This window comes from Anguilla rostrata, chromosome 16 (assembly GCF_018555375.3).
Source record: "Anguilla rostrata isolate EN2019 chromosome 16, ASM1855537v3, whole genome shotgun sequence".
Taxonomy (NCBI): Eukaryota; Metazoa; Chordata; class Actinopteri; order Anguilliformes; family Anguillidae; genus Anguilla; species Anguilla rostrata.
The window spans coordinates 16762623-16783543 of NC_057948.1; the positions used below are offsets into that span (position 1 = coordinate 16762623).

Sequence of the window (20921 nt, forward strand, 5' to 3'; positions counted from 1 at the left end):
ACCTGCAAAGTATATAACGCACACCTTAGAAATGTCCCCGTATGTGTACATGTGCGTGTATGGTTTACGCGTGAGTGTATAACAAATTACGGTTTTAGTTTTAGCGATTGCAAACACGGTGAAAATATCTTTGTAAAACTTTTAAAATACAATATTGTGCCTGCGTGCACAATGTCTCCAATATTGCGCTGTGTGCTGTAAATTAATTACAAGCAATCCGTTTGTTAAATCCATCCAGAAAACTTCAGCGTCCTCCACTAATTTATTCGTATCTCCCCGACGAAGTGTCTTCCAATGGATCCGATTTAACAGCGCAAGGAACACACGTCTTTGTGAAGGCTGTCTTTAAGCCCATCTGATCCCTTATATAGTCATTTTGGCGATTATATGTGTGGGAACAGCGAATCGCCTCTCTTGCCCACGGGAATGACAGAGCATGGGGAAGGACCGAAGTGAAAGTCGTTTCCAAAAAAGTATTGGATGTCCAAAAGAATTTCGTTCCCCCCCCCCCCCGCGAGAGTACATATTTGACGGGATACAGTCAGGAAGAGCTCACACTCCAGCTTGGTGTTCTGTTCTGCGCAGACGTAAGGCTTCCACTGACACTTGTCTCTTTAATTAAATTTCTCGGGGCGCACTTCGTGCAGCTGAAAGAAAAATAAGCAGCCATGGATGCCATCAAGAAAAAGATGCAGATGCTAAAACTTGACAAGGAGAATGCCTTGGACAGAGCCGAACAGGCTGAGGCAGACAAGAAGGCAGCTGAGGACAGAGGCAAGCAGGTCTGCATTTTTTTTCTTCTGGAAATAAAATGTATCGATTTCAAACTACGCGCTTCTGCGCGGCGCTTGAAATAACCTGTAAAACCAAACTTGATGGATCACCTCTTTGGAATGGATTAAAACCGGTTTCACAAAATGAACATACAATAAGGAGCGCACCAAATTATCCTTCTCTTGTTTTTTTTTTTTTTTTTTCTCAAAATGGAAACATTCTGAGTCTTTCCATCGAGTTTGGGAGATAATTTAAAATTGCTCGAATACTCCCGTAATTATCACAGAAAGATTGAAACAATCAATTGAAATGTTCACGCGTTCTTCTATTTGTTTATGTGCCAAAGTATAGTTTTTGGGAGTCGTGTTAATTGCAATGCATACATCGGTAGTTTGTGGGATTATACCACATATAATCCAATAATATTAATTATGATATATTCCGTTGAACTTAATTGATCATATTTATTACTGCATCATGTTAATTATTTCTCGTTAAAATGTATTCGCGTATGATTTTTGAAACCAAACTCTCGTTTATATGCATGTGTAGTTAGAGGATGAATTAAGTGAGATGGAAAAGAAATTGCGCGCTGCCGAAGACGAAAGAGATAGAGTGCTCGAAGATTTCCAAATCGCCGAAGAGAAGCTGCTCAACGCCGAAGAGGTCGCCTCAAAGGTATTTCGCTTGCCTGGGGAAGCTCCCTATCCTTAACTTCTCTCTTGTGTCTCTCTCCCTCTCTCTGTCTGTATGCGCCCCCGCGCTCCCCGTGCGCGCTCACGCATCAAATTTCCCGCTGCACACCCTATGAAAACGATCCTCTAAAAACAAAACTCAGCTCGAGGATGATTTGGTAGCTCTGCAGAAGAAACTCAAGTCCACTGAGGATGAGTTGGACAAGTACTCCGAGGCCCTTAAGGACGCACAGGAGAAACTGGAACTGGCTGAGAAGAAAGCCACAGATGTGAGTAAAAGGTGCTCTCACTAACCGCACCTTTTCTGCAATTCACAGCTTACCTAAAGCCTTGCTACCGTGGCCTGAGAGTAAATATGTGAAATGACAGTGGGTTAAGTGCAATGTGCCAATTACAACATTTACACTTCCAGAAGATAAACTGACCTATATTGAATAGCTATGATTAAGAATAAGGCTGTACCATACCTTATCTTCATCCTTCCTGAATTAAAATATTTGATAGTTATGATAGTTATAGCAAATTAACATAGTAAATATCTTCTAATCACGTTTTCAATAGCAGGTCGTGGTGCATGTATAATAACTGTCATTTTACATATTTGCATTTTTCTTGACTGTTGTCTTCTTGTAATAATCAATGTCCTTAAAAAATAAGCAGTTCATAAATAGGTTACATTCCTGGTAATCCTTTATGACCTGAAATAACAAACGTCTAATATGTCAACAATAGATCTTTGTTGGGCGTTGTTTCTTCTCAAAAGGGGTATGAATTTTGTTTTCATAAATTTATTCCAAAGGTAAGTACATCATATAATGACCATTGCTCAATGCTAATAAAATGAATGATGAATCTGGAAATTAATTTTTTATACTTCCATACTTGAGTCTTTCACCTACTCCACTATCTGTAAGCTACTTCAATCAGCAATTTATGTAAAATATGTAATATATAACTATGCCACAATAGTGCCAGACTTTGTAGCCACTTTCATACAATGCTGTACTTTCTTCTGATGATTCTATATGGCCAATTTAAAAGATATGCCCACAAAACAGAGATTACAGAATGAAAAGTAGACTTCCTGGAATGTGTGTCCAGCTACAGAGGAAGTGAGTTGAAACAGTGGTTATGTATAGTCCAGTGCTTTATATGGTAAAGTTAGAGTTTAATTGTTGAGACTGTGCCTCAGATAAGTTTCAAGTAGGTTTGTCAGGCATTAGGAATGAAGCTGTAATTATGGATAATTTAAACTGTAACATTTAGCTGTGTTTTCATATTGTACTACATAAACCAACCCGGTAAGGAAATAGGCTCAATATCAGTTTGGGTCTGCTGCACACATGATCTTAATTCATGTGACTTTTTCTCCTTCATGAGCTAGCTACTCAATGTTTTCAGATTTTCCTGTCCTTTCTGCATCTCTCTCTCTCTCTCTCTCTCTCTCTCTCTCTCACTCTATCTCTCTGTCTCTAGGTGTGTGAGAGACAGTATAGAAACATTCACAAACTAATTCAAGATAAATTATATTTTGTGTGTAATCATGCAGAATGAAACACGTTTTTGAAGAACAAGTCCCATAAAAGGAAAACTATGCCGACTATTTATATACGGTAGGGTACAGTATGTCCATGACATAGTAGGATGCACTGCAGCCAAGTCTGCCCTAGGCATTAGCTCAAGGTAAAACAGTACTTTTTTCAAATTTATTTATTTATTTATTTACGTGAGTTAAACTGATCCCTGCTTATTTACATAGCATGGCTGTTATTGTGACTGGGGTTATAGCAAACAATACATTCAACATTAATCATTACACAGACATACATTTGCGCCGTAGTGACACTATGTTAGTTTATGGTCAAGTGATGTGTATTGTCCGAATTTTACCAGCAGATGGTGGTCCATATCAACGCACAAACCTCAGAAACGTGACATTGGAATGTTAATAGCTAGGCGTGACCATGGTTATGATAATACGCACTTTGAGTAGATAAATAGTTTTTCCTTGCCATTCATTTCCTCATGCTTAAAGTTTCAAAATATTGCTTAAATTCCCTTTCGATGGTAATTCCGTTCTTGGCTGAGGCTGGACAGGGTTATGAAAACAGGGGTACTTCCGGGTTTTATCGCAAACGCTGCTGTGCGTCTCTAAGCTAGCACAGAACGCTAGTGCTGCTGCTTTTATGTTTGCATCCGCAGGGCGTTAGTGCGCTCGGTTTAAATTTCGAGGAAACCCTACATAGAGGTACATAGCGATTAATAGATAGAACAAAGCGATAATGGCTGGATCATCACTGGAAGCGGTAAAACGGAAAATAAAGTCCTTGCAAGAACAGGCGGACGGTGCTGAAGAGAAAGCCGAAAGACTACAGAGAGAGCTGGGTTTGGAGAGAAAAGCCAGAGAATCTGTAAGCCTTTAAATAATATGATCATTTTGACATCAAAGCTTAAGTATATTTGTTTGAACCGATCTTTTTTCTCCGACGCAAACATGGTCTCATTTAATGCAGTCGTTTGTTACAGGCACTGAGTATTCAACTCTTGCCGGGAAAATGAGGATGATGATCAATGTGATGCAGCTATAATAACGGAATTACCTTGGGAGGTAGCCACCCTGTTGTGTTGTTCACAATGTCATACACTCACTTGCAGTGGATAGGCTATTAAATAACCTAGTTATTGCCTAGTTATTTGTTGTCGTTAAATGTTTGCTACCATGTTACAGTTTGGCAGCGGCTGTATTAGACCAAGTTGTGGAGGCCTGCTCAGTGCAGGATAAGGGTTTTCAACTATCGATAAATAAACTCACTCCAGGCACACTGGGGGGAGGGGGGTGCACGATGACAGGCTAGGATTAGTGAGGTTATACATTGCTATGTGATGGCGTGTGAGACGACCAACTCTCCACGCGTACATTTTGTCGTTATTTCTTAAAATGGGAAGGTATGGCTTTACTGTTTTCAAACTTCTGTGTTTGCTTGGAGCCTATCGTATCGATAGTTCTGCAACCGCTTAACAGAATAGGTGCTGTTAATTGAACACTCCCATTGCACCTGTTCCGTTGAAGCAAGGCAATGAATGGCTGGTCTGGAATTTGTTCACTTAAGGGTCAATCAGTGAGTTGGAGAGAACTGCATATAGATATTGCCTGAAATGCGAATTACCTCAAATGCTTTAGCCGTAGCATACATTCTTTTTTAACCTTAAAAGTGAAATCTCATAGCCGGGATAATTCTGCCATCTCAGATTAAGCGGCTGCAGCTCCCCAAACAGGAAGTACAAGCTTTACCCTTTGTCATTATTATGTCCCTCTACCTATGATCACAATAAATTCACATGCAAATAATATGATTACATTGCTTGTAGATAATTAGCGCAAAAGAAACTATATTGTGTTTTAGAGCGGCATTGTTGAATTAGGTTAAATTTGTAAACGTGGTTTCACATTCTTATTTGCGGTTCCCAATAACCGCAGTGACGGCTAAAAACGGACTTTGCCCGCTTAGCGCACTGTTTGCGCACCTTGCTTGAATTGAACACGTCCAGCACAGCAGTGGTCCTTCCTGTTTGCTTTGGCGAGCGTCTTGCCAGGCAGGTAATTTGGGTCCGATGCAGTGACTACGGGAACATGCAAAGCAGGCCATGTTTTGTATTCGGGATCTAACACCCAAATGGGTAGTATTAGAAAGGAGCTGTTGGGACAAATAAACGTGGGAAATGTTGTCTACCTTAGGCCCTGTGCAGCCCCACCAGATCCTGAAGTAGGAGTGGCCTGCTGAGCTGTGCCACTTCTGAAAAAGGCCTTGGAATTCATTTCTTTGACATGAGGTCAAAGGTTATGGTTTCAAAATGTGCTTGTTTCTGCTCCAGATAAAAGAGAGTGCTTAAAGCGCCCAGCGTGGATTTATTATCACCAGGGAAACGTTGGCATGTATGCTTTAGATCTGTGGCTATGGGAGTGGCTTCTCAAACTAACCTTTCTTTCTTAGTTTGATTATTGCGGACTATGGTATCAGGAGTCCTGAAGTGTTTGAAGAAGCACAAACAGGTGTACATTTGCACTTGACTTAAAGACATTTGGAGTTTCATTATTGTGTAGATGTGACCATCACCCTTGCACTGCTGCAACATTTGAAGGACATGCCTTACCTTTGAGTTCCAAGTGAATCCATTACTCAATAAGAAAATTGTGATCAAGTTTAGGTTTCATTTTGATCAATGCTTATGGCTACACTGGCTCATGGCTAACTGGGCCCTCCTTTTAGTCCTGTTTCCTGGCACTCCTGTCTGCTTTGCCACCACATGCTGTCACAGAAGTCCTTCAGCACGGCCCTCCCACCCGTTAGCAGTGCTGCTGTTAGGAGAAGTATGACGTGAGTCTGCTAGGCCTCATGGGAAATCTGCCGTCTGCTTTCTGCCGAGGCGACGGCTGGCTGGGCTGTCTGCAGCACACGCCCTGCTGCACGTCTCAGACATTAGCGTGTTTTAACCCACAGCCGCGCTTACACTGGGCTTCTTGTGACTCCGGTCAACTGATTCCTTTTAGCCTTGTGTTCAGACATTATATGTCTAATTTTAGCTGCAGTGTTTAAGGAAGAACGCTGATGTGGGGCATGTGGGAGGTTTTCCTTCAGTTCAGCTCCACTCAGCCCCGACACAGCAGGAGAGAGGGTGTGACCTGGCCGCCTTAACGCTGGACAGGGCAACTGGGCTGACTCTGTGTGTGCGCGTGTGCGTGTGTGCGCGTGTGCGCATGTGCGTGCATGCGTTTTCGTGTTTGTGCCTAAATCTGTGATCTGTGCATGCGTGTGTGTGTGTCTTGTGCATTGATTTTTTTTAAAATTCTTCTGCCACTTGTGTGCGTTTGGTTCCTGTGCTTTTCTTGTGTATATGTTGTGTGTGTGGGCGCATGTGTGTGTTTCCCTCTGTATTGAACGTGCTGCAGTCTGACTCGGGGCTGATCTCCGCTCCTACAGGCTGAGAGTGATGTCGCCTCCTTGAACAGAAGAATCCAGTTGGTGGAGGAGGAGCTGGACCGCGCCCAGGAGCGCCTGTCCACCGCTCTGCAGAAGCTCGAGGAGGCAGAGAAGGCTGCTGATGAGAGCGAGAGGTGCGTCTGTGTGTGTGTCTGTATCTGTGTTTGTGTGTGTGTGTGTGTGTGTGTGTGTGTGTGTGTCTGTATCTGTGTTTGTGTGTGTGTGTGTCTGTATCTGTGTCTGTGTGTGCGTCTGTGTATGCGTCTGTCTGTCTGTCTGTCTGTGTGTGTCTGTATCTGTGTTTGTGTGTGCGTCTGTGTATGCGTCTGTCTGTCTGTGTGTGTGTGTGTTTGCGTCTGCGTCTGTGTCTGTGTGTGTCTGTATCTGTGTGTGTGTGTGTGTGTGTGTGTGTGTGTGTGTGTGTGTGTGTGTGTGTGTGTGTGTGTGTGTGTGTGTGTGTGTCTGTGTCTGTGTCTGTGTCTGTGTCTGTGTCTGTGTCTGTGTCTGTGTCTGTGTATGCGTCTGTCTGTCTGTGCGTCTGCGTCTGTGTCTGTGTGTGTCTGTGTCTGTGTGTGCGTCTGCGTCTGTGTCTGTGTGTGTCTGTGTCTGTGTGTGCGTCTGCGTCTGTGTCTGTGTGTGTCTGTATCTGTGTGTGTGTGTGCGTCTGTCTGTCTGTCTGTGGGTGTGTTTGCGTCTGCGTCTGTGTCTGTATCTGTGTTTGTGTGTGTCTGTATCTGTGTGTGTCTGTATCTGTGTCTGTGTGTGCGTCTGTCTTTCTGTCTGTCTGTGTGTGTCTGTATCTGTGTTTGTGTGTGCGTCTGTCTGTCTGTCTGTCTGTGTGTTTGCGTCTGTGTCTGTGTGTGTCTGTGTCTGTGTGTGTGGGAGACACATGCAGGGATCGCCAGGCTGCAGGACTCGTCTCGTCTCCCTCGTCAGTCCTGTCCTGACTGCTCTGAATTGGGCCCTGGAGCCGGGCTCTTCTGTAGTGACCGGCTGCAGCTCCGTCAGCCTGCTGATTGGAGAATGGCCACTTCGGCGAACGGCTGTGTTCTGAATGGCAGCAGCGGTGCCACGGCGGCCACGTTTCACACGAGCCTGTGTGAAAGAATGCGCTGTTGCTTATTTGTTATCACACCAAGCACAGTAAATCAAATGTGTCAGGTTGCCCCCATTTGCAATGCGGTTATGAAAATTTTAGGCATTTGCAGAGACCCTTAAATCATGCCTTTGGCGGAGCTGCTTGCGGGCACACACAAATGGGGATTGTTTTAGGAGAAAAGCATGGTTACTGAACAAACAGCGATTCACTTGATATAAGGATTTATTCCTTTGTTTCCTCCGTAAACGGACCCTCTGTGTTGCAGCCTGTAATGTTAACACAGGCTGGGTGTGTGTGTGTGTGTGTGTGTGTGTGTGTGTGTGTGTGTGTGTGTGTGTGTGTGTGTGTGTGTGTGTGTGTGTGTGTGTGTGTGTGTGTGTGTGTGTGTGTGTGTGTGTGTGTGTGTGTGTGTGTGTGTGTGTGTGTGTGTGTGTGTGTGTGTGTGTGTGTGTGTGTGTGTGTGTGTGTGTGTGTGTGTGTGTCTCCTGCCATCAAGTTGACGTTCAGAAGTGCTTTATTGGCATGACAAGTTTACACTTATATTGGCAAAGCATTTGAGATTAGACTATGAACATTTTAATAGAATGGGCAAAAAACTTTTGAAAAATATTTGAATGCATCTTTGGGGACATAGAGCACTCCTGTACTCTTCTAGCTCTGTATTTTTCACGTTCTGACCCTCTCTCTCGCCCCGGGGCAGACTAGCTCTGTATTTTCACGTTCTGACCCTCTCTCTCGCCCCGGGGCAGACTAGCTCTGTATTTTCACGTTCTGACCCTCTCTCTCGCCCCGGGGCAGAGGCATGAAGGTGATCGAGAACCGGGCTGCCAAGGACGAGGAGCGGATGGAGCTGCAGGAGATCCAGCTGAAGGAGGCCAAACACATCGCCGAGGAGGCCGACCGCAAATACGAGGAGGCCAGTGATCTCTCGCCTCTCCGGCGCGGCCAAGCGTGACGCATTCCTGAGTTTGGGCCTCCTCAAGGGACCGGTTCAGTTTTGAATGACAGATGAGCACGCAAATTATAATCAGTTTAGATTCCCTTGAGTCTCCTGTAGATACTGTGCATTGCACTATCGATGCCCACACTATTTATAGGTTAAGCTTCACATCATGTATGTGCTGTATGTTACATTTGCACGGGGCTTAAATGAGGAAAAGGGATTGGGGGGGAGGGGTTGGTTAAATCCGCTGTTGTAATGTGAGGTCATTAGGTCTGTGCATGTGATGCACTGCTCCAGCTTGTAAGCCTGGCGCTCTGTGAGCTCAGGGTTGTGCCTGGTGGTGTATGAACTGCTGGCTTTCCTCCCATCCTTCAGTCCAAAAGAGCTGGACACACTGGTATCCCTCATTAACGTGACATGTATGACAGGGGTCGTCTATGGCTTTCATTTTGTGCATCATTCTATATATGAATGTCTTGAGTTACTCAAGATGACCTTATGCTTACAATTTCACTGCAGTCCATATAGGGATTTTAATTTTTTTTAATGTAAAATTTTCCATGGTTTTATAGATCGTTGTATGTATTTCATGATTACGCTGCCAATGCATTCAGATTTTAGTGGTTGTAAGCAGCTGGTCTAGGCGTTCGTAGAAGTGGGCGTTGACTGAGGAAGCTTGCATGTGATGTCTGACACGCCCCCTTTCCCTCCCTGCAGGTGGCACGTAAGCTGGTGATCATCGAGGGCGACCTCGAGCGCACGGAGGAGCGCGCCGAGCTGTCGGAGAGGTGAGGCCTGTACCGCCCGCGCTCCGCAAACCGCCGCACGGCCGCCATTAACGCGCATGTTCCGTTTGGCCCCCCCGCGGGGGCGTCGCGTTCGTGCGCCTCTGTTCAACCACACCCCCATGTGCTTGGACCTTAACGCTGAAGAACAAATTTACCTGAGCATTTTTCCTGTTTCAACCCTTGCACAACGTTTCTTTGTCATTTCAACCGCAGTCTCGGTGTTGTGTGCAACGTAATGCCCTTAAATGATTTGTTAGTCAAAGTTAAGGTCGGAGCGTGTTGCGGTTGCATTGAATGGTGAGGCCTGCATCTTGTCAGTGTGATTAGCTTCCTGTCTGCCTTGCCTTGCATTGCGTTGCATGTGTGGCTGTGTTGAAACTGCATGTTCTCCTGTGTTTTATTTTTCCAATGGCCTTGCGTTTGCCACGTACCACTAACAGACGAGCTCGAAGAGCAGAGGAGGAACTAAGAATTTTGGACCAAAGCTTAAAATCGCTAGTCGCTGCAGAGTCAAAGGTACTATGACCTAACACTTTATGAGGCTGTATTGCCCCAGCCAATGGCTGCCCACCCCTCCCCTCCCCTCCCCCCGGTCCGGCCCACTCACCTGGCTCGGACGTTACTGGCTGTCCACCTTTCTCACTCCTCTGTCTCTGTTTTTGTCCATTTTCTCCCGCACTTCCGAGATTATCTACTTTTTTTTTTGCTTGTAAGTCACTCTAACCCAGCAGGAGTTCTCTGCAATGCACGTCACTTAACCACAGCAATAGCATCGCAAAAGTTAAAGGCACCTTGACTGGCTATGTAGGGAAATAAAGCCCTTGGGAAAGTTTATTGTTGGATGTGCCAGGAATGTGGAAGTCAGCCTAGTACAGGCACATCAGAGTAAGCAATTTATCTGCAATTCACTCTCAAATCAGTACTGGCTTTTTCAGGCAATCAGATCTATAATGATGTACAACTGTCTAATGTAAAAACACTGGGTAAAAAGTCAAGTAAAGTACTTATGATTGTTCATAGAGCAGCCTATGGTGCCTTTACAGTGCAGGGCATATTGTAGTACCTGGAACAGGTTTTTAGTAAAATTGAACAGAGAGGCTGGCTTGTGGATGTTCCTGCTGCGTTTGGTCTCTTTCTGCCCCCCTCCTTTGGTTCCTGTGCTTATCATTATTTTTTTTTATCCCCCCTTCCCCTCATATGTGGATGTCCTTGTCTGACCTTTGTTTTTCATTGATATCCCATCTATCCAAAAACTCCCGCTTTCCCTCCACTCTGTAACTTTTATGCTCTTCCACACCTTTCTTTCCTCCCTCCCTTCTAAACCTGCCTCTGCCCCCTCCCCCACACCCCCCCCCCCTTTCCCATCTCCTCCTCCCCCACACCCCACATGTAAAACACCAGTAAGTGTTCTGAACTTGAGGAAGAGTTGAAAACTGTGACCAACAACCTGAAGTCACTGGAAGCGCAGGCTGAGAAGGTAGGTCCCTGACCGGTTCTTTGTCCCAGTGTGGAAAATGTGCGGCAGACCAGAATGATAACTGACACTAAACAACATGTTGTTCTCACTTAATTTCACACTAAAGTATTACCAAGGATGTCCCTGCATTATTGAAAATAAAAGGTCCACCAACAGAAGTAGTCAGTTCAGCCAGACCACATTTATTAACATATGATCAAGGCAGACTGTGACTGATCCTTGCATTGTGTTACCAGAAGTCAGTTTCACCATCCTTGTTGTAATAACCCTGAGCAGAACTGGGACAGAACATAATGTGGTTTTGGTGATGAAAGGTCTCTGATATTACTTGGACCATTGTGAGATTAGTGTTCTTTGGTTCTCCCTTTAGTATCTCATAGCAAATTTAACAGATCCCATGGATGATGTTATTTGTGTTTAAGTGGACTTCTAAACAGATTATTCTGTTTACTGACCTAAACAAATATTCAGCTCAGTAAGCTTTATTGTGGTAGGTTCTCCCTGTCATTGTTGGAACCAAGTGTCCTCATTTGAAAGCTCATTATGAATATTTATGATGGGGCCCCAGTATGATAACTCATTATGAATATTCATGATGGGGCATGACCTAGAGATGGAATGTTCATAGCCACATGAGCACAGGAATTCAAACTGCACCAAAATCTCCTGTTGCTGACTGGAACGTCCTAGCCACATAAGCATGGAGGACAGAAGAAACACTATCTCCATATCTGTTCAGTAAATGGAATGTGTGTGTGCTTGGGTGGGCGGGGTCAATGGACTCCATTTTGAGAGTTCCCTGTTGCTTTGTGGTATGTACATTTCTGGTCAAGTGCACGATAGCAACTTGACATGTCGCTCTCTGTCCACAGTACTCACAGAAAGAGGACAAGTACGAGGAGGAGATCAAAGTCCTCACTGATAAGCTGAAGGAGGCAAGTCCCCTCTGCCCGTCCATTGGAGTTTGCCCACAGCATTGCTTAGCTTTCTCGTCCGATTTGGACGTTTGATGTCTGTTAATTTCTCCCCTTAACCACAGGCTGAGACTCGGGCAGAGTTCGCAGAGAGATCAGTAGCCAAACTCGAGAAGACCATTGATGACCTGGAAGGTATGAGTCATTTTGATCCCATTTCCATGCACTTTACTTTAAGCTGGGCTTCTCCATGTAGGGTGGTTAAGGTTTGTCACTCAGGCAGGGTAGTCACATGTCCTAAAGACAGGTCGAGTAGCAACAAAACCTGATTAAATCCTTTCCCTTAGGTTTAATGCTCAAGCTATTTTCTGCTTCTTTGCTTTTAAACCCCTTTCTCTTCAGTCTGCTTTTATTTCTTTGACCATTGCTTTTGCACTGCAAAAGGATAGACCTGGTATATTGAACTACCACCCAGCTAAAATCTTAACTTGTTTATTTTGAGAACCCTTTACAGTGCTATTGCTAGGGTCAGAGTATTGCTTTGTGTGGTGGGTACTTGACTTACCTGTGCAGAAAGTTCTTAATTTTGTTGCTTGGTAATTTATATATCCCCTTCTGCAATACTTTTGTGTGCTGACGTAATGTATATATACATAGGTCAAGTTGTGCAATTTTTTTTTTTTTTTTCCTCACAGAAAAACCTTTTTCTCCCCTAGATGAACAATACGTTTGTTGTTTCTTTCGAAAGACTTTTTACATCTGAGAGAAAATAATCTGTGTGTTGAGTGGACTGAGGAGTGATATTAGCACTGATCTAGTGTTCATTGTGCACTCTGTGGCACTTTTCCCTGTTGATTACAGTAACGGTGTTTCAGATTACTGCAGGATTTCCCATAATGCTATTGGGGTGGATATGGTGGTTGTGGAAGGAGCTGTCGACGGTGTGGAGGCTGTGCTGTGTTTGCTGTACACTTTAGGAATTAGATGTTGCATCATCCACAGCTTCCATTGCTGCCAAAAACTTTTATTTTTCATTCACTCCTTCCTTTCTCTCTCTGTTTCTGTCCATTTCTGGGCTTGGTTTGTCTGCTCCTGCTCTGTTACCGGGTATCTTTATGGCCTGGACCCTCTGGGATTGTTCCTGCGTACCCACAATTCCCTGAACATTCTGGCCCCCCCCTCTTCTACCCCCACCCTTGCCCCGCCTGATAGACGAGCTATACGCACAGAAACTGAAGTACAAAGCCATCAGTGAGGAGCTGGACCATGCCCTCAACGACATGACTTCTATGTAATGTCTCGCCCGATTCCCCTGCTCGTGCCTGTAACGTGCCCTCCCCTAACTGACTTCCTGTGTGCTTCCCCCTTTCATCTATAGTAATCATGCTGCTTCTGTGAAACAGTGGTAGCATTTATGCACCCGAGGCCTAGTCTGTAGTCAGCTTTTGTCACCCCCACGGTCTGTATGAAATTCTCACCTTCACAGCAAGAGTATTTTTAGTGTTAAAGGACTGCCTTTCAAATGATAGTTTCAGCCATCAGTGCGACTCTCCTCTATAACAGACGAGACTGAAACAGTTGGCTGCAGTCTTTATTGCCATCATCTATAATGTATGAAAATGATATTTTATATGAACTATATGTGCAGATGATTTGACAGCACAGGACCAGTTGGTCACTTTTTTAAGGACTGAAAGAAGTGTTTCAGCTCGTTATCTGCCAGGCTGCACATACACTCGTTTGTAAAATATGTAGACAGTCCTCTAGGCGTGCCTGCGGTTGAGGCCGGCCTGGAAGGAAAGGCTTTTCATTGACCACATTTCAGGGTGCCTCTACCTGGTCCCTTTCATTGCTGTGTGATATCAGCTCTATCAGATTTCCATCTTTCCCACTAACAGTTTATTGGAGCTGGAGACCCTCAGCAACAGTGCAAAACCTGACAAAACTTTTCAAGCACAAGATTTCCCATTCATCTTGACCCTTATTTAGTCTGACCAGGGGGAACCGAAGCGGCGTATATGTTTGGCAAAGGCCCCCTATTTCCATGAGATAAGATTTACCCGAGGAGGTCCTGGGTGAAAGTGTTTCGGTGCACATAGGGCTAGTTGAGCTAACCAGGTAGGTTGTATGTTGGAGGCCTAGACCCCGTGGCTCACTGGGAGTTTTCAGTGTCAGATTCTCTGCTCTCCAGCTCTCTCCCCTGGTTGGTCAGTGCAGTTGTAGCAGTTGTAGTGCACACCCCCAACCCCCCGCCCCCCCTGCACCCCCGTTTGCTGTGCTGTGCGTCATGCCATCACTCTGCTCTTCCTTCACGCTGTGCTGTTTTTCTTTTCTTCTCCCACACAGATAAACTGTGTTCTCTCCATCCCGCCAGACGCCTTCCATCAGCCGAGTGGCTTCTTCTCTTGAGTGTGCTTTACGCAGCATCGGTCTCTCTCTCTCTCTTTCCCTTTCCCTCCCCCCTACTATGTTCTTAATTTACTACTGAGTGGCTCAAATAAAATCTGGAAGCCCCACTCAGCCGCTCCTGTTCTTTTCATTTTCAAACCGGCGAGGTTTCCGCCAGTCTCGTGATGTCACGCGTTGTGGCCGCTGGCGTCGTTTGTTGCTTTAGCTGCCGGGCCTGTGTGCTGTTCTGCTGCTGCTTTTTGATTCTCACGTTTGCACTGGAGGTGCAGGAGAGGAAGGCGGGCCACGCCCAGATGCTCAACGCTTTCCGCTTTATGTACAGCGATGATGGTCCTGGCTGTGTTTTAGGAAAATGTCATCAGAACTTAGTTAATTACATTTTACAGTTAACATTACGTTTTACTCATGTAACTGTTTTGAACTGTAATGTACACATTACGTGTCGCATAGGAAAATCGGAGACACAGAGATGAGAGTTTGAATCTGAGGAGGCTTTGTCAGCGCATTCTGCATAAATAAGTTTATGTGGAATGTGTACTTGCATCCTGGTCTATGCACTTAAACATTTTAGTTTTGGAAACGTAAAAAAAAAAAAAAGAAGATATCTTTATAACCAACTCAAACAAAGACAACCAAACGGAGATTTTTCAGTAAAATACAGTTAGGAACCAACCAGGAAAATCTAGTACATAATTACTATTTTAATTCTTTTATCTGCCCAAGTTCCAAAGTTTTTATCTGTGTCTAAACATGACTGTTTTTTGGGAGAAGCTGTAGGGATGAGGAAATGGGGAAGTTGTGTAGGAATGGAAGTTGAAGCTCCAGTGCTTGGCCTTTTGAGCCAGTCCTGGTCTTGTTGGTTCCTGTACCTTCCACTTTTCTGGTTTGTAGGTTGAGTAATATCTAGAACGGCTTAAATGGTTGTGCATTTAATTTTTCAGTTTCCTCCATGTTCATACATGGTAAGCACATAAGACCCTAGACATACCTCACAATCCATAGCTGTGGTCTAATTGTCCTTCAACTTTTGGTTCAAATGAAATTTTTAAATTTAGATAACACTTTTAATCCTCAGGGCCATGAATGTCGATTAGCAATCTGGCAACTAAAAACATGGTTTCTTTTTTTGTTTTTGCTTTTTTGCATAGTAGCATTGTCTGTATGCCTAGTTAAATAACTACAAATCCCCTGACCCCGCCTTTCTCAGTTGGATTCGCAAATTGGCTTGTTTACCAAAATGAAAAGATACAAATGTCTTAAAAGCTTGGCAGCCCAGCAAGTCATCATAAAAGCAGAAAGCACTAGAAGAACTTATGTGGTTATTGCATGGGAATGAAAGTTATCAATTGAGCTGAAGTCAGAATAGAGTATCTTTAGAACGACAGCCAAATTAAAAATGCGTTTAGCGCCCCGGGGGGGTTAGTGTCCACAGCTTCCCCTGGTTTCCACTGTTTCAGCAGGTGGGGCTGTTCACAGTATCGCTCAAAAGCCGCCCTCCGCACCCCCCTCATCAATCACCCGGAGACACTGAGGGAAGGGAAACCAGAGATCGTGTTCTGCTTAACCTGCCATGGAATGCAATTCATTTTTTTTCTGACAGGCTGTTGACAGATGATGTTTACTGTATTTACAAGGCCTTGCCACGGTTTGAGCCAGACGACCACCACAGCTATGCTGTTGTTTGGAAATAGAACTGTGGTTCATGGTAGGAGCTCCCAAGTTGCTTTGCTAAAGCCTTTTTTTTTGCAGTATGGCACTACCTTCCCACGTTACTTTGGCGGCCTATACTAGTGTCTGAAACAATGAGATTTCAAAATGGCAGATCTTCTGAACTAGCTGTCTTGTTGGTAAGACAAAGTAAGAGTCACTGCCTTTCCCTTGTACTTATTTTAACAGACTTTGCGATGCCCACTGTTTCTTCAGTTTTTACTCTCACTGCAGTGAGAGTAAAGACCAGTGTTTACTCTTACTGCACTGAAATTACATCAGGGAACCAAACTTTTGGTTCAAAGACATTTGAATCTTTTTATTTTGGTAAACAAGCCAATGCCTAGACTGAGCCTCTGAACCCTTCTTTTACACGTGAGAGGATTTGATAGTTATGGCAGTAAAACTCTTGCTTCCTACTGTATGTGTAAATGATTAGGAATGATCTATGGATATAAGAGGAAGGCATTTGTAAGGTCATTTTTCTACTTGCACCTTTCCTGTCACATGAAGTTTCACGATTTCTACTCCGTAGTTCTAATTCCCAAAGGACTTGGCCTCTGTTCAGTCGGCCTGCAATGTTAGTATGGGTATAGAGACAAAGGCGATGTTTTGTGTCTGGCCACGTTTGTTCTGGGTGGATTTAAGAAATGCTCTCAATCTAATGCTACTGTATTTCTCACAGAGAAGGTAGAGTATGATCAGATATGCCACAAACCCGTTATCGCATGACATTTTTGACTTGGTCTTCATTTCTGTGCTAACATTGCCCTGATCTCTTCTCCCTTTCTTTCTGTCTCTCTCTTGCTCTCTCTCTCTCTCTCTCCCTTACCTTAACCTGCTTTCTGGCTGTCCAGACCGGCTCTACCAGCAACTTGAGAAAAACCGTCTTCTTTCTAATGAACTAAGACTGGCCTTGAATGAGGATTAGTCATAGTGTGGATTTTATAATCTGTCGTGTTACACATGTACACTTCCTTATTATGGCTTAACGGTGCCCAAGGGGGGGGGGGGGGGGGATGCAGGTTACTGTTTCGGACAAAACAATGTCCGAGGGAACCAAAATAACATTGTCAATCCAGGGACAGGCATAATAAGGATGTATTAAGAATGTTTATTTGTAGTATATAGTATTGCATACAGATATCTGTGCTGTTGTATAATGCATGCTCAGAATGTATGTGCCGTTGTGCTGTTAGGCTTGTGTGTGGTGTGCAAGAGGTGGGGAGGGTGGCTTTGCTCCAAGGCTGCGTAAGGGCTAACGCTTGCCATTATAAATATGTCCTCTCACTGTGATCTGTTCGGTTTGCATGCAGGTTTGAATATGCGGGTTGTGTAGACAAGACTGGCTGTGTCATTGTTAAGATTGCTGTGTGTGCACGTGCGTGTGCGTGCTCGTACATGTGCGTGTGTGTGCACGTGCACGCGCCACCGATGGTTCTAGCAAAACTTGCAAAATGACTTAATCTGAAGCCCTGAATGTTTGGTTTTTTTGTTGTTGTTCTGCATGCTGTTGATTTCTTTCTACCAGGGAATGTTCCATGATTTGTTTTTTTAACATCTTCTTTGGTGTTCTAACAGACAAACTTGCACAAGCTAAAGAAGAAAACCTCGATATGCACCAGATGTTGGATCAGACTCTAATGGAATTAAATAATATGTGAACAAACCTGAACCCCCCTCCCCTTTCCCTTTTGAGAGTTGTACCACGCTTGCCATGACCCCCCAGCCCCTACCAAGCCCCGCGCCCCTAAGCCCCCGCCACCCTGCCAGCGGAACATGAAAAACCAGAAGCTTCGCATTCACACTGTCCGGCTTTCTGCGGAGCTCAGCGACGGAACGAACCTGAAGTACTTTTCTTAGCCAGGGAAAGGAATTCACGAAATGCTAGTTTTCATCTGGACTGATTTGCCATTTTAATGTGTCAACATTTTGTAATCATTTTTTTGTTGTTTTTTTTTTTTTTTTTTTGACAATTTATCAGGTGGAGCATAACTTGTGCCATTTTGTTACATTAGAATTTTTGATGTGTAACGTTCTGGAGGTAATGATTGTGGAATCTCCCTGTTTCACTCTGGTCATGCATTGTGCAGATTGTCTGTATTAATTTACCTTCGGAGAACAAAATTGGCAGATTTTGCACTTAATTGTAGGCTAATCCTCAAATTATGCACATAATTAGAAATCCTGACTAAAGCCAAGGTTTTGTTTATTTAAGCCAACCTTTTTTTATTTATGTTTTGTACTTTGTTTTTGACGTTTTCTTTTGAGTGTGTGTGCGTGATTAGGACAAAATAACTCCTTTGTTTCTCCTCCTCTCCTCAAAAGTGATGCTGGTGCTACTGTGAAGGCAAGCAAAGTTAAGAACATGAAGCTTCGGAGAATTGCATCTTGAACTGCATACAGATAGGCCAATGGTAATTTGAAGTCTATATTCACAATTTAATCGATTTATTAATTTTATATTTTAGTTTTATGTTTGTCAATATTTAGTTGTGGTTAGAAAGGGATATGTCTGCACTCCAGCATATATTTATTTTACTTTGAAACCAGAAACATATTACAAAATGTATGGCAACATTAGCTTTCAAATTATATTTTATTTTGTTCAAACTTTTTTTGCCCTGTTAAATCTGTGGTTCGCAATATTTTTCATTTTGTTATAATTATGACTAAAAACTTAGTAGTGCCTCGTTTATTTTTTAATTTTTAGATGTTTTAAATATACTCCATATGAAAAGTATGTAAGGTAATAAATATAAATAAAACCATGCAGTTTTGCGATTTTCTAAAAAAAACATTACTTGATTTGTGGTTTGTTCTTTCACATTTTGTTTCAGTTTAAACCTACATAACTCATTCTTTACTTATTTTGCGAGGAGATAATTTCATGTATTTCACTTAATTTATATCTTGGAAAAATATTCCTTTGTAGAAAATAAACAGATAATGAGCTATTCTCTATGCTCAAAAATATAGGAAAGAATTTACCCTTTTATACCAATATAATTGCACTTTTTAAACAAGTAAATTTACATCCCAAAAGACAGGTGTAATAATGATTGGCACCTCTGATTTGAGAACTTTCTTGCACCCTCTCTTTGTGAGTATAATCCTACTGGGTAGTGTTCTGTAGCATGTTATGAGATTGGGGAACATATTGAGGAGATTTAAAAAATCTTTTTCAAGATCCTTCAGGTCCATGTTGTCTGGTGCGTCTTGCTCTCTTCAGTGCAAGCTTTCTATATTCATGTTTATGTCTGGAGACTGAGATGACCATTGTAGAATAGTGATATTGTGGTCAGTTAACCATTTTGCCAAACTCATAAAATACCATAGAAGACCACTTTGTAGTTTTATCCTTGTGAAGGGAGGTTGCACAAAATACTCTCTTAGGGGTGCTAATCATTTGGCAAATAAGTTTTTGTTTTCAGCTTAATTGAGAAATACATATTTTCAACTGGGTTTGTATTGGGAGAAAAATGTGCCGGATTTAGCAAGACCCTTGTTGTCTCTTGGCTTATTTACGTCATTTCATTTCTACATGGTTACCTGCAAATGTCAAGCTTTTGTTCAGCGCACAAAACCCAATTCCACAAACATGTTGGGAATGTTCTCTCATGATTGTTCTGTCCTGTTACCGTTTTTTATGTATATAACACTGGACATGGATCTTGGGCTAAATGGTGTCAACTCAAGCGTTTCATTGAAATGAAATAGAAGAGTCGTGCATTGCTTGACCTTTTGACCCCTTTTCATATCGTTTAAATATTTCGCTAAGTTTTTTTCTGTAAGGCAGGAAGCAGGCAATTTTGTGTGCACTGTGCGCGGCGGGACAGAGAGTAATCTCTTTCCATCAGGGCAGTGTTATAACATTTCCTGTGTGCTCGTGCTGGCCCTGGCCTGGCTTTCCCCTGCTCTGAGAAAATTTTGTCAAGAGTTTTTCAACAAAAAAATGTTACTTGGCACTCACGGTATGAGCACGTATCTAGGTATTTTCAGTTTTTGTATCCGTGGTAAAAATAAAAAATGATCTGCCACTAGACAGAAATATTTATTATTGGGCATGTTTAAACATTACATCACTGAAGATACACTATTATTCACTGTTATTGCTTCCAGTGTCAGTTTTAGTTGATTTGGAGCTCAGCAGGCTCCCCTTCCTAATGTTACTGTCCTTGTGAATTGAGGGAGAATAGTTTCCGTGGCTAGTGATGTTTGATTTAACAGCCTGTTTGGGTTTCTGCTTGCCAAATCTTTAGACTACCACCAGCAGTCACTGTTGGTACATGTGTAGATAAATTCTGCTCTATTCGTTTCTGTAGATACTCATGATGTTTTTAGTCAATACATTCCTCAACTGAAATTACATGAGCACCCTATTTTTGGAGATGACTTGCATTAGAATAGGATTTCGCTTGCAGTAAAGTTCAACTCAATATTGATATTGTAATCCAAACATTTATATAATTATATGATTTTAAATTGAATTCAGCAAACAATGGCATCTCAACAAAAACGTTTTCAGTGTACAAAAATGCACAAAAAGTACTGTCTAGAAATCATTTATTAAAACTTAAATAAATGTAGGCCTGCTGTTAAAACTATTGATATCAAAATGAGGCCTAGTTACAATAAACAATATTGCCTATCTTAGCTCACACAAATGAAATGAGCTCTATTCCAAAGGACTGCAGCCCAATGTTTCCTAAATGATTTCATGTAACTTGGCCCTATGTTTTCCATCTTACCATCTGAACAGAATGTCTTCATTTAAAGTTTTTGTGCTTGGGTGATACTGGAGCATTTGTGATGATGTAATCAGCAGGAAAACAAACATTTTGCGAAAAAATGCAAAATAACCTAAATTTGGGGCTTTGTCGTGTGGACGTTTGTGAATTCTGTGTGTTTACATGATATCAGTAGGTACAACTTAATGTTTTTAAGGGCTGAGAGTCTACATTCGTTGTGGTTATTTCTGTAGGAAAGAACTGAAGTGCCAAACTGTTGGTGCTGTATAGGTATGGGGCATGCTCTGCCAAGCCGTAACTTGGCAGATGGCATACCTGCCATCCCAACATAAACCAAGACTGTTATGTAGTAGACAGTTGTTTCCTTGTGTCATCAATGTAACCA

General features: G+C 42.9%; 1 protein-coding gene across 22 annotated transcripts; it reads left to right on the top strand.

Annotated features, from left to right (window-relative positions):
* The first annotated feature begins 540 nt into the window (after positions 1-540).
* tpm1 (tropomyosin 1 (alpha)) lies at positions 541-18556 on the top strand. Of its 22 annotated transcripts, none has more exons than XM_064313611.1 (10): positions 541-782; positions 1327-1452; positions 1613-1738; positions 6449-6582; positions 8346-8463; positions 9208-9278; positions 9719-9794; positions 11628-11690; positions 11795-11864; positions 12882-14185. In XM_064313611.1, exons 1-10 carry the CDS (start codon positions 669-671, stop codon positions 12962-12964), a joined length of 981 nt encoding a protein of 326 aa, XP_064169681.1. In that variant the 5' UTR covers positions 541-668; the 3' UTR covers positions 12965-14185. The 22 variants fall into 22 exon arrangements, with proteins under 22 accessions (XP_064169681.1, XP_064169682.1, XP_064169672.1 ...); XM_064313612.1 differs by lacking the exon at positions 9719-9794 and adding an exon at positions 10680-10755; XM_064313610.1 differs by lacking the exons at positions 9719-9794; positions 12882-14185 and adding exons at positions 10680-10755; positions 17367-18556 and having other exon boundaries at positions 543-782.
* Positions 18557-20921: the final 2365 nt, after the last annotated feature.

Excerpts from the sequence above, each read along its gene's own strand:
- tpm1 (XM_064313611.1), top strand. The coding sequence starts at position 669 with ATGGATGCCATCAAGAAAAAGATGCAGATGCTAAAACTTGACAAGGAG. Across the intron at positions 6,583-8,345 it reads GCTGCTGATGAGAGCGAGAG|AGGCATGAAGGTGATCGAGA; the intron begins GTGCGTCTGTGT and ends GCCCCGGGGCAG. Across the intron at positions 11,865-12,881 it reads GACCATTGATGACCTGGAAG|ACGAGCTATACGCACAGAAA; the intron begins GTATGAGTCATT and ends CCCGCCTGATAG.